The sequence below is a fragment of the Fundulus heteroclitus genome, chromosome 13, assembly GCF_011125445.2.
Source record: "Fundulus heteroclitus isolate FHET01 chromosome 13, MU-UCD_Fhet_4.1, whole genome shotgun sequence".
NCBI lineage: Eukaryota > Metazoa > Chordata > Actinopteri > Cyprinodontiformes > Fundulidae > Fundulus > Fundulus heteroclitus.
In genome coordinates this window covers 23470416-23498039 of record NC_046373.1, presented here as the reverse complement: position 1 = coordinate 23498039, position 27624 = coordinate 23470416, and the positions used below count along the sequence as shown (strand labels likewise).

The 27624-nt window shown below is 38.7% G+C and overlaps 1 protein-coding gene across 1 annotated transcript; it reads left to right on the top strand.

Moving 5' to 3' along the window:
- The first annotated feature begins 4296 nt into the window (after positions 1-4296).
- LOC105937794 lies at positions 4297-26456 on the top strand. The gene is made up of 12 exons (XM_036145879.1): positions 4297-4428; positions 9360-9505; positions 16347-16411; positions 16718-16882; positions 16968-17072; positions 17176-17203; positions 21461-21587; positions 23295-23440; positions 25384-25448; positions 25857-26021; positions 26107-26211; positions 26315-26456. Exons 1-12 carry the CDS (start codon positions 4312-4314, stop codon positions 26359-26361), a joined length of 1281 nt encoding a protein of 426 aa, XP_036001772.1. The 5' UTR covers positions 4297-4311; the 3' UTR covers positions 26362-26456.
- Positions 26457-27624: the final 1168 nt, after the last annotated feature.

The following is a 27624-nucleotide window of genomic DNA, read 5'->3' as shown; positions in this document are numbered from 1 at the left end:
TTCCACATTGTGATGGATTATTAGAATCTCTCACTATTCAGAGCCTGCCAGCTTCCACAGTTCGACTGACCTCCATTTCACAATGTCCACTCGGTCTTTGTTTACGCTCTGCTTTTATTGCAACTGATTCTGCCAAACACTAAGCCAATAGTTAATCAAAATGGCTATATAGTGCTCTTCTTCTAATTTCTTAGCATCGTTAAATAACTAGAACCTGAAACAAAGTGTTCACTTGATTTGATTTCATATTTAATTTCCTTAGCAATTCTATACATTTTTGTAAAAGAGTTCAGAAGATGAGTTCCTCAGCACAGGGTAAATGTGATCAGACGGGGCATTTCTTTTTTTTTCCTCCTCATTATTTCAAATAAATACAGAATTCAAGCATTTTTTTTCACTGCAGTAATACCGTACTTTTTTTTAGCTTTTGACACAGTTTTGTGTAGTAGTGTAGTCCGGGGGTTCTCAAACTTTTCGTGGCCAGGGACCCCTTAGCAGCGGTACACATTTTCCAAGGACCCCTTTATGCTGATAGTGTTTTTTAAAGTGTTGTGTACTGTTAAATATGTCAGGAATTGTGCATGTTTTAAAAATATATATATAAATACACCTAATATTAGAGATTTGGTGGAGATTAGATCTTTATTCTCAATAAAGCCAAACTCGATGCCATACTTCCTAATTTTAGCTGATTTGGCTTTTACTTTACTTATTGACATGGACTGAGTTAAATATTTGTCCATTATGTTAGCTCAGCCCCAACGCATCCTCAGCAGTGCCTCTTCAGGCCCGACAACATGCGTTTCTCAGACCCCCAACCCGTGGTTCATGGATCCCTGGGGGTCTGGGGACCCCAGTTAGAGGGCCGCTGTGGTCGAAATAAAAACAACTGAATAGAACATATTCAGTTGTTTTTATTTGGAGTCTTGCCACTGTCCACATGCACACCCAGACCATGCTCATACGCATTAACGTCCCCACCAGTTCTTTTATTTCCTTTGAGTCCCCACACTCTAGATTTAAGAGCCTCTAAGGACGTCTCAAACTCACAGCTTAGTTGTGTAAACATTTAAGGAACAAATCTAACACGATTAAATGTTACTCAAATGCACACTGCAAACGGGGAGTTGAGTGACAGTCGAAAGTCTTGGGGTAAAGAAAAAAAGTGCATTGGGATAACATGTGTAAGTTTCCTTCCACCTATTCAAGAATGCCTATCTCCAACAAATTTCACTCTGAAGCGCTTATAAAGATTTGGCCAGGCAGTTATCTAGAAGCTAAAATACAGTAAGCCAACCTATGTTGAGATATTCCAAAATTTAAGAGGAAGTAGAACCTGTTATTTTAAACACTTGATAAAATAAGAATTCAAAAAACACAATTACGTGACAGTCTGATTCCATGTTACAGAAGCAGAGAGTGGCTGTAAATGTTTTCATTTGTAAATGGTAACTGGCCTGTATTTTTATATAGCACTTTATCAAGTCCTGTGGACCCCAAAGGGCTTTACGCTACAAATTCAGTCATTCACCCATTTACCCACACATTCACATGCTGATGGCGCTCGTCATCTCTAACAAAACTCATTGTTGTGTAATGATGGAATAATTAGCTCTTGCCTTGTCCGCCTTTAATCAATATAATTGTATTTTTTTCTCTTGACATTTCCAAAGGCCTAGAAAGCTCCCAGCTGCCACATCAAATACAGGTAAAAACCTAGAGCAGCAACTGTTTATAATAGGGATCCAGCCTAATTTTGCAAGTCTTGCCCTGTGCACTTCTGTCCCTGCTTGCTGCTGACCCAGCTGCTCTCCCATTGGTTGACTGACTTGGCTGAACCCCAGTAACAGTTGCCAGTGGAACAAAAAGCTTTCAACAAATAACAAGAACATTAAGGTTTGCAAGTATTTTTAAAACCTGCTCAATATATTTTACATTCCTCAGTTGTCCGCATTGGCTGCACAGTGGAACAGTTCTAAGCATTGTTGCTTTGCAACAAGTAGGTTTTGGGATTGAAACCCACCTGCAGCCTTTCTGCCAGATGTTTGTGTGTCCCACCCACGTGTACATATGTTGATTCTCTCAGGGTACTTTGCCCTAAAAGTTCCCTTAGGTGGTTGAGTTCATGCCTGGGACATGATATATTATTTAATCCAGGTTGAGTGCTTCTAAAAATATTTTTTATCTCAATTATCAAAGTGTAATATGGCCAAATAGATGTAATAATTCAAGCTTTATTTAAAACATTTTGTAGACAAGAAGAAATATAGCCAACAACATTTGAGTTACAAATGCTAGTTTTGAATGGCTGCAATCTAAACAGTGGAGTCCCAGGTTTTGGTCCAGTAATTGAATGTCCATGGACATATTATGTCTGCATAACTTTTATAGCTGATGAGTCTTATGGACTTCCTTATAGACCAGACGTTTGTGTACATTTTACATTTTATGGGTCTTTGAATGTGCATGTACTTTTTCGTTTGTAAGCCAGGTCTACTTTGACCATTCATTACCATTCTGAAGGATTCAGAGCATTAGCCTGAATGGATTCACAACATTTCATGAAAATATGTTGGGCTAATTTTGCAACAAAACTCTTCAACTTCCACAAACATTGTCCTCTGTAGCGAGGGGAAAAAATGTATGCACAGGTAAAATTTGCCATTAGTTTCATCCTTGTATATCATACAGTTTGTTAGATATTAGCTTTTCATCTAGCAGTGAAACATTTATTTCCATAAGGTTTGTAAAATAACCAAGTTTGAGAAATTGTGTCTGCATGAGACCGCTGGTGTGTCTCATCTGTAAAAAGGAATATTTTCATAAAGAGAGACTGTGGCTCGGTGGGTAAAATAGCTGTATTGCAATTGGAAGATTGTGGGTTCAACTCTTATTAGTTTTCTGTCACAATGTGCCAGAACCCGAAGGTGCCCACTGATTGGTATATGCTAATGAGTGTGTTTGGTTGGGTGTGGCTATAATGTAATGAGTGGTCAGTATGACTAGAAAACTGTTGTTGCAGACAGAGAAAGGCAGAGTGGGTGATTTTTCCAGAAATGTAAATAAGAAATACCCAAGTAATTTTTTTAAATAAATGCTCAAGACCATCTCACCCGCTCTTTCGCTCCTCAGGGGGATCACGTGAAAGAATCTACCAAATCCACTCTGGTCCTATTTCTTCTGTGACCTTCCTCTTCTTCTCATAAACTTGTCAGACGCTTTGCTTCCTGTGACTCTTAGATCTCTTCCTGTGACGCTCCAGTGAATGGCCGAAACCAAAGGTTACTGGATACATAAACACTCGAAGATGCACACACACTGGCGTTATGGGAGTGAATCACAATGATTGGCATGTGGGACAACCAATAAATAAGATGATCCCGAAAGAAACTTGGCCACTCTATCTTTAAAAATCCCCTTTTTAATCATTGTCATGCTCCTTGTTTATTGGTTGTTTTGCTGTTTTATGGAGCCAAGCACTAATGTGTGAAGGGATCCTTTGTTTAAATTGCATTTAAGCCTGAGCTATTCCAAAAGAATTCCAACAAAATTTCAATATTTCAAGATTAATTTAAGTGGACTTTCAGTAAGGGTCAGATACAGACCTGCACTAATCTCACCACCTAAACTCACAGCTGATGGATTTGTGATAATTAAGCAGCTTCTCTTGCCTTTGTTCTTCTTTACAAACCCAAAAAAACACAACTCTAGCACAAAGTTAGGTTCAGACTGAACTTTGTAGCAGTTAAAACAGGTACAGCGTAGGCTTGTAATCAGTTCTCCTGAAATGTTCCGGTTAAACAAAGTTGTTGTGGAGTTTGACTTCTTATCCAGAAATCAATCTCTGTACTGGTTCCAACTCAATATAAAGGCCCCTGATACATTACATGCAATCAGTTAGTTTGAACTTTTGGTTTCAAAAGTCTGAAATAAAAAACCCAACATTATTCTTACCTGTTTAATATTGTATTTTACTCCAGCTGATTGTAACTTGTTTATGTGTTTATTGTGTATGCTGTTGATTTTTGCTCAGACTTTTGGTTAGCTTTGCTGTTTTTAAAGTGCTTGTAAATAAAGTTGGCTTGGCATTGTCATTGCGCAATGTCTCAAAGCTTTCTTTATTTTTTGATAACTGATAAAAGAAAAAACTGTTACAAAAAACTCTTCTTACACAACAGCTGGAAAGTCCACAGACTTGTTACGTCATCAGGTTGTATAAAATGCATGCAGCCCACAGGATAAGTGGTCATAAAGGGAGGGTTATTAATTGAGACTTGACCATTTCCAACAGATTCCCTCTGAAGCATCGTCATGAACCTGTGGCTCAGCGCTTTGCTCTTTGCTTCACTGCTTCTGAGCAGCTCAGCTCAGACACCTGAAGAATGCCAGCCACTGGTTTCACCCGTCTCTCTGGCTGACCCGTCCGTGGTAAAGACCTTCTCTGATTAAATGACAACATGGGTGTAACAGGCTTTTCGGTCTAATTCTGGTCACTGAGTGTTGTGGAAATCTTCTAGAAAACCAGATATACAATGTCTCTTAAAAATAACAACACCCCAGTTAAAATACCTTAAATGAGACGGATGTCCTGAAAAAACAAACAAATCTGTTTAAATGAAAAAAAAAAATAAGTAAAGAAGGTTCACTAAGCTGATTGCATAGGTATGCACACAAACCATAAACTAAAATTTAGTTGAACCTCCTTTGATTCAATTCTGACTTTAATTCTATTGTACTTGAAGTTAATCGGCTTAGTAAATCTAGAGTTGCCCACTCTAAGTTCAAATAAAAAATCACTAAATCTCTCAGATTTTGAGGACATCTCCTGTCCACAGCCTTCTTCTGAACACTTCTCATAAATGTTCTATCACATTTAGTTCTGGACTTGTTTCTGGGTCGTTCTGATGTCTTGTTTCTTTCTCAGAAAGTCATTCTGTTGCGGATTGGACGGATGCTTAAAGTCACTGGTGTACAGAATTAAATCCCTCTTCATCTGCAGCTTTGTAGCGCAAAATTAAAAGGTTTAGGGCCAACATTGGAGTATTATTTGGAAGGATTCATAACTTCAATCACCTTGAAAACAACCTCAGTTCTGTCTGGAGACAAGGAATCCCAGATCATGATGATGCCACTATCATATTTCACTAAGGGTAGGGTGTTCTATTGTTGACTTGAAATACATTTTGGCGTCAAAACACCACTGAAAATTTGGGGAAAATTATGGAAAAGAAGAAAATAGTTTCCAGACCTATGACAAGAAAAATTGGTAATGTGTAGCACTCTCTGTTCTGCACATTATCCATCTGGGACTGTCACCAACAAATAAAAAAGTACGCTGCAGGAGTCATGAGAAACGACTGTGGTTCTTCGTTCATCGATGAAATCCTGGATTCTGACAAAACAGATGTGACAGCAGCAGCTACGCGTGCATCCTCCTGCACTGCCATGTTTGTGTTGGTTTGGCCGTGGACTTGGGAGCTCTTGCTATCATCACAGCTGTATGCTCCGCCTTTAACCATAATACTGCAACGTGATTGTTTGTGGTTCAGAAAGCAGTTGAAGCGAGAGCAATACAACATGGATTCTCATGTGTTTGTGAACACACAAATACTGCGAGGATTCAGCTTACAGGCAAGGTTAAAGAAAAATAGTTTACTGGTACTGTATTTGAAAATTCAACACAATTGTTATATGAAAAACTGCTAAAAAAACACACTTGTTATTAGATCTGTATAAAACATCCTTTGGCTGTTAAGAATTATTAGTCGGTTATTAAAAAGTCATTGCAGAAGTCATTGCAGAAGTCCAAAGAGACAGTTTTGTCTCCGGACATTTGTTTAGACCCTTGGTCTAAACAAATGGAAAATGCAGCTGATATTTATCACGTAGAAAATAGAACCGGACCCTGTTGGAAGGTCCTGCAGCATTGCTGTCTAGAGCCTTCATGACCAGTTTGGATTTCCTGCAGTTAAACTACAGCTCTGCTTCCTGGTTTGGACCCAGGGTTGTCAGCATTAATAAATCTGGCCAGATAACTAGATAGAAGAGCTGCTCTTACAACTCCTTCAGTGTATATCTTACAGTGCGTGAGGTATTTACTTTTTAATCTAACAATGAAACATTTATTATCATAAGGTCTGTAAGATAACCAAGCTTGAGAAATCCTTTCTGCAGGAGACACCTGGTGTGTCTCATCTGTGAATCTTCATAAACTGGTGCTCAGTGGGTGGAGTAGTTGTCTTGTAGGTGGAAGATTGTGGGTTGAATTCCAGCTTCTTTCTGTGATGATGTGCCGCTGGGCGTGTCAGTATGACTAGAAAAGTATTGAATAAACTAAATCTTTCTGATTAAAAAAACATGAGAGCAAAGAGTTAAAATCTTCTGTTGAGTCATTGGCATACTCCCTGGTTACTGTTTGTTTCGTTTTATGTTTTTTTTTTTGGAACCAAACAAACATTTCTCACTAGTGTGTGCAGTCTGAGCTAATCCAGTTAATAAAATATCAAATTAGAAAAATCTCAAGATTCATTTTAGTGGACTTTCAGATACAGTTCTGAAATAATCTCACCAGCAGAACTCAACGCTGATGGATTTGTGATAACAAGAAGCTTCTTCTGCCTTTGTTCTTTTTTACAAATTGTAAAAGCCAAGCCAACGCTTTAAGCCAAGGAGGTGCTGCAGAAGTATCAGTGACACGCTGGTTGTTACCTAGGATGGTGAAATGTTCTTGTGGAGTTTGACTTCTTATCCAGAAATCAATCACAGTGCTGGATCCAACTCCATACAAAGGCCCCTGAGGCTTTACATGCAATCATCTAGTTTGAACTTTTGGTTTCAAAAGTCAAACAAAAAAGCAATTCATGGATACACGTGTCCATTTTGTATTTGTCATTAGAAAATGGCTCAAAACTTTGTTTATTTTTTGATAACGGTTAAAAGGAAAAACTGGTTCAAAACACTCTTCTTACACAACAGCTGTAAAGTCCACAGACTTGTTACATCATCAGGTTGTTTAAAATACATGCAGCCCACAGGATAAGTGGTCATAAAGGGAGGGTTATTAATTGAGATTTGTCCTTTTCCAACAGATTCCCTCTGAAGCATCGTCATGAACCTGTGGCTCAGCGCTTTGCTCTTTGCTTCGCTGCTTCTGAGCAGCTCAGCTCAGACACCTGAAGAATGCCAGCCACTGGTTTCACCCGTCTCTCTGGCTGACCCGTCCGTGGTAAAGACCTTCTCTCATATATTCCCTGTCATTTTGAGCAGGCATTTCAACTAATGCTCATATTTATTCTGGATTTACTCATTTGGCTCCTAAAGCAACGATAATACATGCCTTTATTGTTGTGGCTGTATTAAGTTTCCCTTTCCATGGGACGGTCTTGTATTTTTGTTTGATACAATAACAAAATTTGTGTGAAAGGTTTTTAGATCTAATTCTGGTCACTGAGTGTCGTGGAAATCTTCTTGAAAACCAGATATACAATGTCTCTTAAAAATGACAAAACCGCAGTTAAAATACGTTAAATGAGACGGATGTCCTGAAAAAACAAACAAATCTGTTGAAATGGAAAAAAAATAAATAAAGAAGGTTCACTAAGCTGATTGCATAGGTATGCACACATACCATATGCACACATATGCACACATAAACTAAGATTTAGTTGAACCTCCTTTGATTCAATTCTGACCTTAATTCTATTGTAATTGAAGTTAATCGGCTTAGCAAATCTAGAGTTGCCCTATCTAACTTTCAAAAACAAATCAGTAAATCTCTCTGACTTTGAGGACATCTCTTTTCCACAGCCTTCTTCTGACCACTTGTCATAAATTTTCTATCACATTTACTTCTGGACTTGTTGCTGGGTCGTTCTGAAGTCTTGTGTCTTTCTCAGAAAGTCATTCTGTTGTGGATTGGACGGATGCTTGAAGTCACTGGTGTACAGAATGAAATCCCTCTTCATCTACAGCTTTGTAGCGCAAAATTAACGGTTTAGGGCCAACATTGGAGTATTATTTGGAAGGATTCATTACTTCAATCACCTTGAAAACAACCTCAGTTCTGTCTGGAAAAAAGTAATCCCAGATCATGATGACGCCACTATCATATTTCACAAAGGGTAGGGTGTTCTTTTGTTGACTTGAAATGCATTTTAGCATCAAAACACCACTGAGAATTACAGCCCAACTATGCAAGTTTGGTTTCATCAGGACAAAAGACATCTTCCCACAAGGTTTTTTTTTTTTTTTTTTTTTTTTGCCAGGCCTTGATGTTCTCTCTGATAGAAGAAGCTTCTGTATTGTGTCCCTACTCACAGTTTTATCAATATTGATTTAACTAGAATCTTAGCTTTTTTTCCCAAAAAACAATACAAATAAAACATTCTTAAAATCTAGTCATGCGCTTGGTATTAGTTCCCTTTGAAACATTTGCCTTAGTGGGATTTCTTTTGGGGGGGGGGGTGGTTCAAATGGTTAGAAACAACAGAAATAAATTATGTATTTCAAAATTATAGTTCCTTTTATATGACATGTTTCCTTAAGCAACTAATCAAAGAAAATTTTGCCATCGTCAAACAATAAAAAGGTAACATATATTTAAGAAAAAGCCTGTTATCTCTAAATAAATCCAAAGTGTTCTATGGAGGCTTGGTTATGAAGCTGTGCATCACTTCCACCCCTGAGATGTCCATAATAATAACAATAATGTTAATAATTTACTCCTTTAACCTTTGCGTTCTACTTATTTCCACCATTGTGTTATTGTCTCAGTCTGTCCACTTTGTTTACGCGTCATTTGGCTTTCTATACTGCAGAATATATTGTTAAAATTGAAAATAATATAGTAAATTGTTATTAATACATTATTGTTGTGTTGTAATATTGTATAAGTAAGGACATATAAGTGTAACTATTAGAGTAGCGACTGCAACCATGCACCATAGCTGCAACAATAACTGTAATAACTTATGTGCAATAAGCTATTTAAACAAGGTGCTATAAGCCGTGCAATAAGCCTGTGCAATAATCCTGTATAAACTGTATAATAAGATATGTGCAATAACATATTTATACATAGGAGTGTACAGAATTGTATATTGTATATAGCTGTATAACTGTATCTAACTGATTGTACTTACCTACTTTGACACCTTCTTCTGACTTTTGACTATTGAGCCGATGGGACAAGTGAATTTCTCCACTGTGAGATCAATAAAGCTTATCTTATCTTATCTTATCTTACATTGTACATTTAATTTTTAAATTCCTCATATGTGTACACATAGCTGACAAATAAAGCTGATTCATATGTTTTATGCAAGTCTCTGCAAAGTAACCTTCTTCCTGTTTGTGTGCAGTTGTACGGAGTAAAGCATTTTCTTGTGGGCTACACAGATCAACAGCTTCATAAACCCATGCTGAAGATGATCGACAGCACCTGGGTGAACGTCACAGAGTCGCCGGCGGGCAACACTCAGGTTGTCATGCAAGAGAGGAACAAAATGTAAGTTCTCCATACGAATACACCTCTAGTACAGAAAAAGAAAAGCAAAACACAACATTTCAGACGGAAATAATGGATATAATAAGCAGGAAACAGTCCAGGCGAATGTCCAGAAAAACAGAAAGCCAGTGAGGTGTCCGACAGTGGCAATACAAGACGCAGAAATCCAGAAACTTGAACTTGATCAGAAACTAGGCAAGACGGATCAATAAGGAATGCTGACCACTTACTCACACAAGGCTTTCAGATAATCTGGCAACAGGTGCCTGTAGAGCCCCAGAATTCAAAGGCATGTGAACAGATGTGTTGAATGAGACTCACTGTGTGCCACAGGGGTGACGCTGGTGCAGCTACTCACGACTAATCAGGAGGGGCAGAGAAGGTCTAATTGGTAAGGACTCTTTAGCCAAAGTGGAAATGCATCAGAGTTTGCCTTAGGTGCTGTCCGGATATTGCAGTCTGTAAGGAAGGAGGTAGAAAAGGATGCGTATGCTTCATTCCTTTAGCATGATGTCCTTTACTTGGTGTAAGAAGCTATAAGGAATCCCACAATCCTTTGCATGGCATGACGTACAAGCACAGCCCACCTCACGGAAATTAACAAAAATGTCAGGAGAGAGCGCGCGTTTGTAAGTAGCACCATTTATCCTTTCACATATTATGACTTGATGGTCATCTACGAGGATAAAAGGCATTTAGCCATCTCCGCCTTTGTTGTCAACAACAAATAAGATACGATAGATAGTGCAACAGTGTAACAGCAACGTTTTAAATCAAAGGAAGCAATGAAATCCCCAGCTGTGACGTGATGAAATATGGTTAATATATACATGTGTTAACCTTGAAAATTAAACACTGATTATTTGTTTATATTGTACACATCGTTTATTTTGCATATATTGTGTATGCACCATTTTCTGCTAAAAACAAGACCTTATAAAAAATTAAACTATTAAAATAAATTAATCAAAATCATCGGCAGTATGTCAACTCTCTTTAAGAAGACAATAGCAAGCAATTGGACCGGTTACTGTTGGATCTAGAAGGTTCTGCATACGTTTCATTGGGAAAACATAAGAAATAAAACAATAAATAAAGATCTCTGGATGTTTGTCTAACTTATCTGTTTTGCAGTTCTTTTTCAGAAGGCTGTAGGCCAAAATTAGACTCGCATCATCCATGTGTGTTTCCGTCAGGTAATGACGGATGAGTTAAAGGCTGTCTGAAATCTGAAATCGGCAAAGCAGTCCAAAGCCCCTCTCCTCCCCACAATAGTGTTCTTACTGTTGGACCCATGAAAAGTCAAACCACAGGAACTAGGGGGTATAATTAGAATACTTTGAATGCATCCACAGTCACCCAACTAGAGTCAAACAATTTTTTGGTTGTATTAACACCCCCCCCCCTCCCCCCCAAACACAGATTAAAAAAAAAAAACTAAAGACACCTGTGAAATGCATACCCAAATTAAATTAGATGCAGTTCTTCAACCATTTGGAGCACATACAAAGTATTGGTGTCTCTGTGAGGGCAATGCTCTGAATATTTAACCTGACCAGTCAGAAGGGGACATTTTGGAAGTCTGTAAAATTCTTGGACACCTGAACTTCTAAAGGCTGTAATTCCTGAATCCTTCAAAACACACTTATGCAGCAAACTAAGACCCCAATCACTGGTATAAGTAGGTATTTTACCACTTTACACATGTGAGCAATGTCATTTTCCTTCACCCCTGTGCATACACAAGTAAATAAAATATTGATTTTCTTGTTTTAAAACTGCACTTCTCAGCTACCCAATGTTTAATCAAACTGTTGTTGTACACAAAGGTGTCCACAAACTGGTCAAGGACATAATCCCCTACTTCTCAGTGTCCGCCCACACCACCCACTCTGCAAACAATGAGTGGTCTGGACTTGGACTTCACCTTTAGATGCTCAGACGCTTTGATTACATTTATTCTCAATAATTTAGGTTTGACAGCGGGGATCTTAGTCTGATTATCTGCACATTTAACAGTTGTCCCAATTTCACATGAACTTAAAAGCTTTTTAAACAGCATTCTAGGGAACATTAAATGACTCTGAAAACTGCTTCTCAAGGTCCTTTTTCCCCTCCCACATTTTCCCAGTAATGGAACCTGCTTGAGATACAGCATTACTGTGACGATAGAGGGCAACACCATGAAAGCCTCATGTAAGTTTCCCTATCAGATCTGAGATAACTGGACAGATTAGAAGATCTAATTGTTCTTATATTTCCTAACAATGCTTATTTAGTTCAGTTTTATTTATCTTTTTCCAGACTTTTCATCCATAGTTCCCTTTTTGAATCATATACATTGATGGTGTGGTTCATTCAGCTGTTTGGTTTGACTAATTTAGCTGCTGTTGAGTATTAATGGTTCAAATAAAAGTTATTTCAGTTGGTTATGTCATTATTCATGTTTTACTCTTTTCTTTCCTGTGTTTTTACCCAGTTTATAACATGACCTCTGAGTCCCACGTGCTCCCAAGTTGTGACGGCTGCATGGTCTTCATGATAAACAGCACCATCAAAAACGCCAAAAACTTCCTTCAGCTATTGCAGATGCCCCATGAAGACGTGCCTGACCAATTCAGTGCTCGTTCTCTGTACCTCTTAGGTTAGAAGAAATCTGTTAAAGGCTCAAATGTTTTTGGTTTGCTTCTAAAACATGGTTACCGTCATGTTCTATATTTGGTTTCCAGGCAGAGGACAGACCCTGGCCGAGTCTGATATGGAGCATTTCAAGAAGCAGGCGAGCTGCCTCGGCTTCTCCGGTGAACCAGACTTCATCTACAATACTGAGAAAAGTGCGTAGCTTTGCGGGTTCCTTGCTCTAACAGTTAAATCACAAGGAACTGATGAGCTCGGATTTCAGGACACAATTCATGTCTCTTCTTTGTCTTTCTGCAGGATTTTGCGGTGAAGACGAGGGCTTCAGGTTGCCACATTCTTCGTAGATGAGATGTTTACGAGGATGCCATCCACCTGCAGCATATTTGTCTTTGTGTGTGGTTTTAAGACAGAAAAATATGTGAAACGGCAAAGAAAATAAAACTGATCAAAGACTATTGAACCTTTGTGTGATTGTTTTACTCCCAACCCCCCCACCACATAAAATGCATAAAAACACATTTTGAACCAGCAAAACCAAGGAGGTAATAATGGACGACAGGAGGTCCAGGAAGACTGAACATGCTCCACTCTTCATATAGGGGGAGCTAGTGGAGCGTGTGAAAAGCATAAAGTTCCTGGGCATTCACATCTCCTCCGACCTCTCCTGGTCTGTAAACACCCCCCACCTGATGAAAAAGGCAAACAGCTATTCTTTCTCAGGAAACTGAAATGGACAGGACCTTTCACTGAGCTGTTAAAAAGAACTTTGTATAAATAGTATATTGTGTCTCAGGATAACAGTGCGGTATAGGAGCTGCACAGTGAAGGAGAGGAAGGACTAGCACAGGTGGTGACTATGAAAGATTTTTGCTTCTTGATTGGCAAAATTATCATTATCAATATCAATAATATTTGAAATTCTCAAACATCTGGATGGCATTCAATTGACGTCTGATAATCGAGTAAAAACGTGTTATATTTGACCAGGTCAGTTAAATCCCATATTAAACAGATTTCCTGTGTTTCCCTTTTTTCACCTCTGGTATATTGCCACACCTAGAAATATTCTGTCCAGGAGTGATGCTGAAAAACTAGTCCATGCATTTGTTACTTCAAGGCTGGACTATTGTAATTCTTTACTATCAGGAAGTCCACAAATTGCACTTCACTCTCATACTGCAGGTCTACTGGTGGTTCCTAGAGTCTCTAAAAAAACAAGATTGGGTGAGAGATCTTTTAGTTATTAGCCTCCTCTCCTGCGGTTAAACTAGAGCTCTGCTTCCTGGTCTGGACCCAGGGTTGTCAGCATTAATAAATCTGGCCAGATAACTAGATAGAAGAGCTGCTCTTACAACTCCTTCAGTGTATATCTTACAGTGTGTGAGGTATTTACTTTTTAATCTAACAATGAAACATTTATTATCATAAGGTTTGTAAGATAACCAAGCTTGAGAAATCCTTTCTGCAGGAGACCCCTGGTGTGTCTCATCTGTGAATGAACGTGTTCGTAAACTGTGGCTCTGTGGGTGGAGTAGTTGTCTTGTAGGTGGAAGATTGTGGGTTGAATTCCAGCTTCTTTCTGTGATGATGTGCCGCTGGGCGTGTCAGTATGACTAGAAAAGTACTAAATAAAGTAAATCTTTCTGATTAAAAAAACATGAGAGCAAAGAGTTAAAATCCCCTGTTGAGTCACTGTCATACTCCCTGGTTACTGTTTGTTTCGTTTTTTGGGTTTTTTGGAACCAAACAAACATTTCTCACTAGTGTGTACAGTCTGAGCTAATCCAGTTAATAAAATATCAAATTAGAAAATTTCAAGATTCATTTTAGTGGACTTTCAGTAAGAGGCAGATACAGTTCTGAAATAATCTCACCAGCAGAACTCAACGCTGATGGATTTGTGATAACAAGCAGCTTCTACTGCCATTGTTCTTTTTTACAGATTGTAAAAGCCAAACCAACGCTGTAAGCCAAGGAGGTGCTGCAGAAGTATCGGTGACACGCTGGTTGTTACCTAGGATGGTGAAAAGTTCTTGTGGAGTTTGACTTCTTATCCAGAAATCAATCACAGTGCTGGATCCAACTCAATACAAAGGCCCCTGAGGCTTTACATGCAATCATCTAGTTTGAACTTTTGGTTTCAAAAGTCAAACAAAAAAGCAATTGATTGACACACGTGTACATTTTGTAATTGGCATTACAAATTGGCTCAAAACTTTGTTTATTTTTTGATAACGGTTAAAAGGAAAAACTGGTACGAAAAACCCTTCTTACACAATAGATGGAAAGTCCACAGACTTGTTACATCATCAGGTCGTATAAAATACATGCAGCCCACAGAATAAGTGGCTGTAAAGGGAGGGTTATTGTTTGAGACTTGTCCTTTTCCAACAGATTCCCTCTGAAGCATCGTCATGAACCTGTGGCTCAGCGCTTCCCTCTTTGCTTCGCTGCTTCTGAGCAGCTCAGCTCAGACACCTGAAGAATGCCAGCCACTGGTTTCACCCGTCTCTCTGGCTGACCCGTCCGTGGTAAAGACCTTCTCTCATATATTCCCTTTTTTTAGCAGGCATTTGAACTGATGTTCATATTTATTCTGGATTCACTCATTCGGCTCCTAAAGCAACAATAATATGTGCCTTCATTGAAATTATGTATTTCAAAATTATAGTTCCTTTTATATGAGATGTTTCCTTAAGCAGCTAATCAAAGAAAATTTTGCTATCGTCAAACAATAGAAAGGTAACATATATCTAAGATAAAGCCTGTTATCTCCAAATAAATCCAAAGTGTTCTATGGAGGCTTGGTTATGCAGCTGTGCATCACTTCCACCCCTGAGATGTCCATAATAATAACAATAATGTTAATAATTTACTCCTTTAACCTTTGCGTTCTACTTATTTCCGCCATTGTGTTGTTGTGTCAGTCTGTCCACTTTGTTTACGCGTCATTTGGCTTTCTATACTGCAGAATATATTGTTAAAATTGAAAATAATATAGTAAATTGTTATTAATACATTATTGTTTTATTGTAATATTGTATAAGTAAGGACATTGTACATTTCATTTTTAAATGCCTCATATGTGTACACATAGTTGATAAATAAAGCTGATTCATATGTTTAACGCAAGGGTCTGCAAAGTAACCTCCTTCCTGTTTGTGTGCAGTTGTACGGACAAAAGCATTTTCTTGCGGGCTACACAGATCAAAAGTTTCTTAAACCCATGCTGAAGATCACCGACAGCTCCTGGGTGAAAGTCACAGAGTCGCCGGCGGGCAACACTGAGGTTGTCATGGAAGAGAGGAACAGGATGTAAGTTCTCCATACGAATACACCTCTAGTACAGAAAAAGAAAAGCAAAACACAACATTTCAGACGGAAATAATGGATATAATAAGCAGGAAACAGTCCAGGCGAATGTCCAGAAAAACAGAAAGCCAGTGAGGTGTCCGACAGGGGCAATACAAGACGCAGAAATCCAGAAACTTGAACTTGATCAGAAACTAGGCAAGACGGATCAATAAAGAATGCTGACCACTTACTCACACAAGGCTTTCAGATAATCTGGCAACAGGTGCCTGTAGAGCCCCAGAATTCAAAGGCACGTGAACAGATGTGTTGAATGAGACTCATTGTGTGCCACAGGGGTGACGCTGGTGCAGCTACTCACGACTAATCAGGAGAGGCAGAAAAGGTCTAATTGCTAAGGACTCTTTAGCCAAAGTGGAAATGCATCAGAGTTTGCCCTGTACTAAAGACATGATATTAAATTTCTTAGGAAGATAAATGCTGACAAAGATACCGTGACTGACTGGTCATTCGGATCAGTTGTATTTTTTACATTTATGGTTTTACCCAATAATAATATAACAATAAATATACAGAAATAACAATAATTAAAAATTAAGCTGTTTCATGTTAAGCTCCCACTGTATTTAGAAAAGATCAGGGGTCTGCAACCTGCAGTGCCAGAGCCACAATTGGCTCTTTGGCTTACTTAATATATTAAACGACGAAATGTTGACCTGCTTAGTTTTTTTCCCCCAATCTTTTGTTTTGTGCCCCTGTGAAAAAACACTGGCCCCACCCTGGCCCCCCTGCTAAATTTGATCTAGAACCACCACTGATTCTAGGGAACATTAAATGACTCTTAAAACTGCTTCTCATGGTCCTTTTTCCCCTCCCACATTTTTCCCAGTAATGGAACCTGCGTGAGATACAACGTTACTGTGACCATAGCGGGCAACACCATGAAACTCTCAGGTAAGTTTCCCAATCAGATCTGAGATAGCCGGATAGATTGTTGTTGTTATATTCCCTTTTAAGAAAAATCTAATTGTTCTTATATGTCCTAACAATGCTTATTTAGTTCAGTTTTATTTATCTTTTTCCAAACATTTCATCCATATTTCCCTTTTTGAATCATATACATTCATGGTGTGGTTCATTCAGCTGTTTGGTTTGACTAATTTAGCAGCCGTTGAGTATTAATGGTTCAAATAGAAGCTATTTCAATTGGTTATGTCATTATTCATGTTTTTCTCTTTTCTTTCCTGTGTTTTTACCCAGCTTTTAACATGACCTCTGAGTTTCACGCGCTCCCAAGCTGTGACGGCTGCATGGTCTACATGATAAACAGCACCACCAAAAACGCCAAACATATCCTCCGGCTCATGCGGTTGCCCCATGAAGACGTGCCTGATGAATTCAGTGCTCGTTCTCTGTACCTCTTAGGTTAGAAGAAATCTATTAAACGCTCTAAATATTTTGGTTTGCTTCCAAAACGTGGTTACCGTCATGTTCTATATTTGGTTTCCAGGCAGAGGACAGACCCTGGCCGAGTCTGATATGCAGCATTTCAAGAAGCAGGCGAGCTGCCTCGGCTTCTCCGGTGAACCAGACTTCATCTACAATACTGAGAAAAGTGCGTAGTTTTGCGGGTTCCCTGATCTAACACATGAATCACAAGGAACTGATGAGCTCGGATTTTAGGACACAATTCATGTCTCTTCTTTGTCTTTCTGCAGGTTTCTGCGGTGAAGACGAGGGCTTCAGGTTGCCACATTCTTCGTAGATGAGATGTTTACGAGGATGCCATCCACCTGCAGCATATGTGTCTTTGTGTGTGGTTTTAAGAAAAACGGCAAAGAAAATAAAACTGATCAAAGAATGTTGAACTTTTGTGTGACTGTGTTACTCCCAACCCCCCCACCACCACATAAAATGCATAAAAACACATTTTAAAAAAATAAATCTACCTTCTTCAGATGCTTAAAACTGTTTGTATGGGTGATTGTGCAAAAAAAAAAAAAAAACACAAAGAAGGAAGCCATTACAATTTATTTGAGTGGTATTTTGTGTTTTCAACCAGTACCAAATTCCTTTTTTTCCTTGCAAATATTTATTAATGTCTAATTTAAAGTAAAAAGCAAAACATGCATGTATATAGTTGACACCAGATCTTTAAATACAACATATAAAAAATGTATAATGTATTTTGTAACCATCTGATATTAAAACTGACTAAACTAAACTTTCATTAGGTCAATTAGGATAACCAGAGTTATTCTAGTTGCTAAATGCCTGTTTAATGAGACAAACAAGAGACAGCATTTAGTCCAATTGTCTTTAAAACAGATGATTTGGGTCAAAATTTTGGGGTTTTTTTTTGCAAGTTTCGCAGTTTTCCCCTCCAAATGTAGTAATTTTTGCCAAATGTTTTATACCACCAGACATGTCTACAAGGTCTCTTTATTTTTTATTTACCTTATGGCACAAATCCCTTTGTCTACTATGAGTGGTTTTTCAGCCCGTGTCAGTACAGGACCTGTCTCAGTCTTACTAGCTTCAGCCACCATATTTCTATGGTCTTTTGTGTTTATTCTGGGTTTGAATTGCACATTTCACATCAAAACCAGACTAATTTGTGCAGCACAGAAACATCTCCCTTCTAAAAGTCGTACAGTACTTGTGCAATAAGCCAGGTGTAATGAAGTTTGACTAAGTTGGGAGCACAATAACATGAGACTGTCTCTGCTATGAGAAGCAACAGAGTCACTCCCTCCCCCAGGGGACTGCCCATCACAGCAGAGGGTGCCAACACTGCTATGCACCAAGCAACCTCGGATTTATCTTTTTCCTGCACTGGAGAGACCCATGAACGAACATGTGCTCAAGCTGGAAGCGTGTTTTTGCAGGAAGTTGAGCGGAGACCACTTGAGACAGTTTCCCCACGGCTGGACACCGATGGGACATTAATGTTTGTGTTGTCCGGTCCGCTCATTACGACCAAATTTAGCTTAAAAGTCTTTTTTAATTAGTACAGAATGTCCGCTAGCATTAGCGCTATTTACTTCCCGGGTAACCTTCTAAACGTAGCTACGGTTTGTTATAAACCTAATGCTGGTGTTCGTTTAGCTTCGCCATCGTTTCCATAGCGCTACAAACATTAGTACAGCATTAGGGAAGATTAAAGTCGATTTAATGGTGTTTGTGTAACTTAGGTGTCCTCAAACTAATGTTAACGCTACCAGGATGCCTTCCGACACGTCATTTCCGGTCGTTGTCCGCTAAAGTGTCTAGCTTCCCAAGTTACCGATTCAAGTCTAATTATATCCTGGAGAAATAGTTACATTATTAAAATCAAGTGTATCACAGGTTATTGATTTGTAAAAGTACTGCCTCCCATTCTACTTTTAGAGACTCTAGGAACCACCAGCAGACCTGCAGTCTGAGAGCGAAGTGCTCTGTTAGGAACATGAGGGGTAATCATATCTCTGATATATGATAGAGCTTGATTATTAAGGGCTTTATATGAGAGAAGAGGAGTTTTAAGTTCTATTCTTGATTTAACAGGAAGCCAATGAAAGAAAGCTAAAATTGGAGAAATGTGATCCCTCTTGTTAATTTTCATCTGAACTCTTGCTGCAGAATTTTGGATCAGCTGAAAGTTTAGACCTGGAAACCTGTTTAATATGGGATTTAAATGACATTTCCTGGTCAAAAATAACACCAAGGGTTTTTTTCCACTTTGCCAGAGGTCAATTTTATGCCATTCAGATTAAGTGATTGATTAAGAGGTTTAAAGAATTGTAAGTAAATTATATTTATTAAAAGCCTTTAACAGATAGAGCAATCATAAAGTGACACACACAAAAAAAACAATGAAACCATTAAAATAACAAAAATAAGATAAAATCACATGAAAATCACAATTAATTACAGCTGTTAATTGGCCTAGCATGAACTAATTCATAAATCAGACTGAAAGATGGTTGCTATTCTTTTTTTCTCATCCCATATTTCTAGGAATGTCAAAATTTTAATGATTAAAACTCATTTATACTAACGTCCTTTAGCAGCCAAGTTTCTGTGAGACAAAATAAATCAGTCTGATTATCAGAAATCATTTCATTAACTAACAAGGTCTTTAAAGAGAGAGACTTTACATTCAGTAAACCACTTTTTTTTATTTTTCAAGTTAAGTTGTATGTATTTGCATCTGATTGTCATGATTTGCTCCTTTTAGATCAGTTATAATCTATTTCATTTTGGCTGTGGGTGAGACACTGTCTTGATAGGGTAATGGGTGGGTAACAGCGCTGAAGCTGCAGAGAGGTGTGTTAAACTCTGGACCTGGGGTTTTTAGGTTTTTGGAGAACTAATAAATCCAGCCAGATTGCTAGAAAGAAGAACTGCTCTTACAAGTGTGTCAGATATTAACGTTGTATCTAGCAATGAAAGGTTTGTAAGATAACCAAACTTGAGAAATCATTTCTGCATGAGACACCTGGTGTCTTATCTGTAAATGAACATCTTCATAAAGGGAGTCAGTGGATCAGTGCGTGGAGTAGTTGTCTTGCAATTGGAAGATTGTGGGTACAATTCCAACTTCCTTCTTTCACGATGTGCTGCTGAGCAAGGCACTTAACTCCAAGTTGCCTAGTGATCTGCAACTTGGAGTTAAGTGTATGAATGTGGCTTTGTAAAGTGCATTGAGTGGTCAGTATGGTCAGAAAAGTACTGTTTAAATGCAATCCTTCTCATTAAAAAATCATGAGAAAAAATCATTTTATGGAACCAAACGCAAACATTTTTCTTCAAAATTTCAAGGCCGATTTTATTGGGTCGGTAAGGGTCGGATACAGACCTGCGATAATCTCACCGCCAGAACTCACAGCAGATGGATTTGTGATAACTAGCAGCTTCTCTTGCCTTTGTTCTTCTTTAAATATGGTAAAATCCAGGCCAACACTTTTAGCTACTTTGGTAATGCAGAAGTAGAAGTGACATGCTGGTTGCTACCCAGGATAGTGAATTATAGTGTGCCACCATTGCCAGTTAAACACTTTATCCATTTATTTTTATCTCTCCAACAAAATATAAGATAAGATAAGATAGGCTTTATTGATGTCACATTGGAGAAATTGGAGAAAATAAAGCATCAACACTTGTTGATAGCGCCTTGTTGCTTCAGTGGTCATAAACTGTTTACTCCTAACCCAACGGAGGAAGTTTTCCAGCATATATTGACATTAAAGCTAATCACATGTGACCTGATACTCAATACCCATGCACAAATAATGAATTCACTTCTGCTCCTAAACAAACCCTCGTTAGATCTGAATTTTGTAGCCGTTAGACGAAAAAGGACACAGGAAATTCCTTGTGCAAATTCTCCTGAAAAGTTCTTGTGGAGTTTGACTTCTTTTCCAGAAATCAATGTCTGTGCTGGTTCCAACTCGATACAAAGGCAGCCGATACATTACATGCAATCAGTTAGTTTGAGTGTTTGGTTTCAAAAGTCAGACAAATAAAGCATTTGATTGACACACAAATCCAACATTGTCATTGCAAAATGCCTCAAGGGCCCCTGATACGTTACATGCAGTCAGTTCATTTGAACTTTTGGTTTCAAAAGTCTGAAATAAAAAGGCAATTGATTTATACACAAACCCAACATTGTTCTTACCTGTTTAATATTGTATTTTACTCTAGCTGATTGTAACTTATTTATGTGTTTATCGTGTATGCTGTTGATTTTTGCTCAGACTTTTGATCAGCTTTGCTGTTTTTAAAGTGCTTATAAATAAAGTTGGCTTGGCATTGCACAATGTCTCAAAGCTTTCTTTATTTTTTGATGACTGATAAAAGGAAAAACTGGTTCAAAAAAATCTTCTTACACAACAGCTGTAAAGTCCACAGACTTGTTACGTCATCAGGTTGTATAAAATGCATGCAGCCCACAGGATGAGTGTCCGTAAAGGGAGGGTTATTGTTTCAGACTTGTCCTTTTCCAACAGATTCCCTCTGAAGCATCGTCATGAACCTGTGGCTCAGCGCTTTGCTCTTTGCTTCGCTGCTTCTGAGCAGCTCAGCTCAGACATCTGAAGAATGCCAGCCACTGGTTTCACCCGTCTCTCTGGCTGACCCGTCCGTGGTAAAGACCTTCTCTCATGTGTTCCCTGTCATTTTGAGCAGGCATTTGAACTAATGCTCATATTTATTCTGGATTCACTCATTCGGCTCCTAAAGCAACAATAATATATGCCTTTATTGTTGTGGCTGTATTAAGTTTCCCTTTCCATGGGACGGTCTTGTATTTTTGTTTGATACAATAACAAAATTTGTGTGAAAGGCTTTTAGATCTTATTCTGGTCACTGAGTGTCGTGGAAATCTTCTTGAAAACCAAATATACAATGTTTCTTAAAAATGACAACACCCCAGTTAAAATACGTTAAATGAGACGGATGTCCTGAAAAAACAAACAAATCTGTTTAAATGGGGAAAAAAATAAGTAAAGAAGGTTCAATAAGTTTATGGTGCACACACACCATAAACTAAAATTTTGTTAAACCTCCTTTGACTCAATTCTGACTTTATTTCTATGGTAATTGAAGTCAATCGGCTTAGCAAATCTAGAGTTGCCCACTCTGGCGTTCAAAAACAAATCACCAAATTTCTCAGATTTTGAAGACATCTCCTGTCCACAGCCTTCTTCTGACCAATTCTCATAAATTTTCTATCAAATTTAGTTCTGGACTTGTTGCTAGGTCGTTCTGAAGTCTTGTGTCTTTCTCAGAAAGTCATTCTGTTGCGAATTGGACGGATGCTTGAAGTCACTGGTGTACAGAATGAAATCCCTCTTCATCTACAGCTTTGTAGCGCAAAATTAAAGGTTTAGGGCCAACATTGGAGTATTATTTGGAAGGATTCATAACTTCAATCACCTTGAAAACAACCTCAGTTCTGTCTGGAGAAAAGTAATCACAGATCTTAATGATGCCAATATCATATTTCACAAAGGGTAGGGTGTTCTTTTGTTGACTTGAAATGCATTTTAGCGTCAAAACACCACTGAGAATTACAGCCCAACTATTCAAGTTTGGTTTCATCAGGACAAAAGACATCTTCCCACAAGTTGTTTTTTTTTTTTTGCCAGGCCTTGATGTTGTCTCTGATAGAAGAAGCTTCTGTCTTGTGTCCCTACTCACAGTTTTATCACTACTGATTTAGTCTCAACATTCTTACAATCTCGTCATGCGATTGGTATTAGCTCCCCTTGAAACATTTGTCTTGGCAGGATTTTTTTTTTTTGGGGGGGGGGGGGTTGTCAAATGCTAAACTACACACTTCCAAATTATTGTTCCTATATATAAACTTTTCCTTTGTTAAGCAGCTAATCAAAAATGTTTTCGCCATCATCAACAATAAAAAAACACAAATTTTTAAGATTTATTTATTTTCTATTTTTTTAATTATCCTTTATTTAACCAGGTAATACCCATTGAGATTAAAAATCTCTTTTGCAAGGGAGACCTGGCCAAGATAAAGCCAGTTATCTCTAAATAAATCCAAGGTTCTCTATGAAGGCTTGTTTATGCAACTGTGCATTACTTCCACCCCTGACATGTGCATTATAATAACAATAATGGTTTTAATTTACTCCTGTAACCTTTGCTCTCTGCTTATTTCCGTCATTGTGTTATTGTCTCAGTCTGTCCACTTTGTTTATGTGTTCATTCGTGCTTTCTATACTGCAGATTGTGTTGTTGTATGATCGTATAAATAAGTGAATTGTACCATCCAGAGTTAAATTCCTCGTATGTTACTCTGCAAAGTAACCTTCTTCCTGTTTGTTTGCAGTTGTACGGACGAAGGCATTTTCTTGTGGGCTACACGGATCAACAGTTTCATAAATCCATCCTGAAGATCACCGACAGCTCCTGGGCGAACGTTACCGCCTCGCCAGCGGGCAACACTCAGGTTTTCATGGATCAGAGTAACAGGATGTAAGTTCACCATACAAATACACATCTAGCACATCGCAAAACACAACATTTGAGAGCGAAATAATGCATATAATAAGCAAAGGAAGAGAAAATCCAATGAGGTATTTTTATTTAAGCACGCAGTCCTTCCTTTGTGGTGTTACCTAGCTGAGCCAGACACAGTGCTGCCCTCAAAAGGTTTGTTGAAGATAATAAAGCGTTGGTCAAGGCAGGCAATGACTAAGAATTGAGCAGGACTGCTCACAGCAGGAGACGACCGGCAGACAGGCTGAGGCAGGTACCCGGTCCACGAAGCAGGAAGGTAAAGACAGACAGTCCAAAGGGCTTGGCAAAGATTGGGGTCAGGAAACAGATGTCCAGAAAAACAGAAAAGCCAGAGGAGGAGTACGACAGGGGCAAGGCGACACACAGAAATCCAGAAACTTGAACTTGATCAGAACCTAGGCAAGGGGGCTCAATGAAGGCGGCTTCACACTTGCTACCGTCCTTGTGTGCTCCGTCCGTTCGCTGCTAAATGTGCTGCGCAGCGATCCAAGCTGGATCCGTTCATGCATCCAGACAGCCCCGGCCCTCCCCTCCTTCATTTTTCGAAATATTAACGGCTCCGTTTTACACTTCTTACGTCTGACAACCTGTCTGCCTCGTCTGGTTTTCAGAAATTTATGCATTTCGCTCAGTCGTCCGTCACAAACAAACCCGATCCGTATTTCTGACCGACAGCTGAGGAGGGTCCTGGGTCATGCCGCTGCGCAGGTTCAGCTACTTGCAACTAATCAGGAGAAGCAGAGTGAGACAGTCAGCCGGTCAGAGCCAAACAAAGCCCTTAACCCGAATTAAATTAGAGGCAGTTCTTCAACCCTTTGGAGCACAAACAAAATCCTGGTGTCTCTGTGAAGGTAATATTTAACCTGACCAGTCAAACGGGGCCGTTTGGAAGTCTAAATGGCCACTTTGGAAAACACGTGGTCACCTGAACTTCAAAAGGCTGTAATTCCTGAACCCCTTTACACATGTGAGCAATGTAACTTACACAGGTAAGCGGAGAAACTACCATGCACAAAACATTGACTTTCTTGTTTTAAAACCGTACTTCTCAGCTACACGACATTTAAAACTACACAACATTTAAAAAACTGCCGCTGTACATAAGTGTCCAAAAAATGACGTTCCTAGAGCCGCCCCTAAACCCATCAGGCCGCTTAAACGAATTAATTCCCCCCTATGGAGATGATAAAGTATTATCAACGTTTTAATAATTGTATGGATGTTTATGTGGATGTTTATCAACTCCCACAAGCTTCCACTCTGGGTCCCTGAGCAAGACCCTTAACCCCCAATTGCTCCCCGGGCGGCGCACAGTGGCAGCCCACTGCTCCCCAAGGGGATGGGTTAAAAGCAGAGAACAAATTTTGTTGTAATGTATGTTTGTAATGTATGTTTCAATGTATGTTTCAATGACAATAAAGATGATATTACTATTACTATTACTATTACTATTACTAATTACTATTACTTAAAAGCCAGGAAATAAAAGTGCATTTTTAAAAGCAATTTAAAAACAGGAAAAGAGGAGGCCTGTCTGATACTCAATGGTGATTTATTCCATAATGTAGGAGCAGCAATTGCTCTTTCAACTCTGAGCTTCAGTTTAGGTTTAGGGCAGCAGCTGATCTAAGGGATTGGGGTGGGCAGTAACTCTTCTCAGAGTTTTACCGAGGTAAAACTCTGAGAAAAGTATTTAGGCAATTCTAAGATTTTTCCTAAAATTACGCCACTGAGAGCTTTTAGTCTCAGGATTCTTCGTGAAAAAGGGCACTGCACCTTCAAAAGTTGTCCCAGTTTTATGTGAACTCAAAAGCTTTTTAAACAGCATTCTACTGAACATTAAATGCCTATGAAGAGTGCTTTTCAAGGTTCCGTTTTGCCTCCAATATTTTTCCCAGGAATGGAACCTGCATGAGATACAGCTATGATGGGAAGATTGAGGGCAACACCATAAAATTCTCAGGTAAGTTTCCCAATCTGACCTTTCTTTTTAAGAAAAATCCCTGCATGAATTATAATAAAACTATTTACATATACAAATCAAGCGGAGCACTGTGGCGATAGCAGTACTGCTATAAGACAACAATTCTTATTGCCACATTGCCAGACAGGATACTGTTAAAAAAGCAAAACAATCTGATTGTTCTTGCAATTACTATCAATGCTTATTTAGTTCAGTTTTATTTATCTTTTCCCAGTCTTTTCATCTATATTTCCCTTTTTTAATCATATACATTGATGATGTGGTCATTCATCTTTTTGGTTTGACTAATTTAGCGGCTGTTGAGTATTAATGGTTCAATTGAAAACGATTCCAGTTTATTATGTTCTCATCCATGCTTGTCCACATTTTCTCTGTGTTTATATCCAGTTTTTAATGGGACCTCTGAGTCCTACGTGCTCCCAAGCTGTGATGGCTGCATAGTCTTCATGATGAACAGCACCACCAAAAACGCCAAAAATATCCTTCGGCTCATGCGGTTGCCCCATGAAGACGTGCCTGACCAATTCAGTGCTCGTTCTCTGTACCTCTTAGGTTAGAAGAAATCTATTAAACGCTCTAAATATTTTGGTTTGCTTCCAAAACGTGGTTACAGTCATGTTCTATATTTGGTTTCCAGGCAGAGGACAGACCCTGGCCAAGTCTGATATGGAGCATTTCAAGAAGCAGGCGAGCTGCCTCGGCTTCTCCGGTGAACCAGACTTCATCTACAATACTGAGAAAAGTGCGTAGCTTTGCGGGTTCCTTGCTCTAACAGTTAAATCACAAGGAACTGATGAGCTCTGATTTTAGGACACAATTCATGTCTCTTCTTTGTCTTTCTGCAGGTTTTTGCGGTGAAGACGAGGGCATCAGGTTGCCACATTCTGCATAGATGAGATGTTTATGAGGATGCCATCCACCTGCAGCATATGTGTCTCTTAAGACAGAAAAATATGTGAAACGGCAAAGAAAATAAAACTGATCAAAGAATGTTGAACTTTTGTGTGACTGTGTTACTCCCAACCCCCCACCCCATAAAATGCATAAAAACACATTTTAAGAAAATGTTTTTACCTTCTTCAGATGCTTAAAACTGTTTCTATGGGTGGTTGTGCAACAACAACAAAAATCACACAAATAGGGAAACAATTACAATTTGAGTGGTACATGACGACAGTCTTTTTTGGGGTGCACTACAATTCATAACATTTGAGGGTTTTCACCCTTTCTTTGGAAATTTTTATTACTGTCTAATTTAAAGTAAAAAGCAAAACATACATGTTTAAAGATGACACCAGATCTTTAAATACAACGTATAAAAATATATAATCTATTTTGTCAACATCTGATATTAAAACTGACTAAACAAACTTTTATTAGGTCAATTAGGCTTAATGGCAGTATAACGAGACAGAAAGAGGCAGCATTTAGCCAGACTGTCTTTAAAACAGATGACTTGGGTTAAAAATTTTGGAGTTTTCTTTCACATGCTTCTTACAAATGTAATAATGATGACTTTTACCAAATGTTTCAAATGAAGTCTGTGCCACCACACGTCTATAAACTGAAGCTGTTGTTGTTGTTTTTTTACCCTGGTGGCACAAAGAATAGCTTTTACGTTGTGCTTCTTTGTTAATGGCTTCTTCCTCTCTGAGCGGTCTTTCAGCCCATGTCAGAACAGGACCTGTGTCAGTCCAGCTTCAGCCTTCATCTTCATGATCATTTTCATTTGTTCTGAGGTTGATTTGCAATGGTTTTTTTAATTTCTGTGACACATAAACCCCTCCCTTCTAAAAACAGTAGGCTGAACACTTGTGGTGTTAATTGGGGATGGAACCCCAAGGACAGGCTGACGGAAACCCCAAAAACGTGAGCAGAACTCATCCCAGAACCTGGATATAAACTTAGCGCCCTGCTCCGTGACGATGTCTGAAGGGAGACCGTGCAGTCGGAAAACCTGTCGGACCAGGATCTTCCCCAGGATGATGGGAGTTCTGCTCTTTTCCTTCTTTACTGCTTTAGCGTCACTTTTTATTCAGAATCAGAATCAGAAATGCTTTAATAATTCCAGAGGGAAATTGTTGTTTCAGTACAATCGCCAAAACATAACAAACATCACAAACATTTCAGGGGGAGACGATTTACTGAGGCCTTG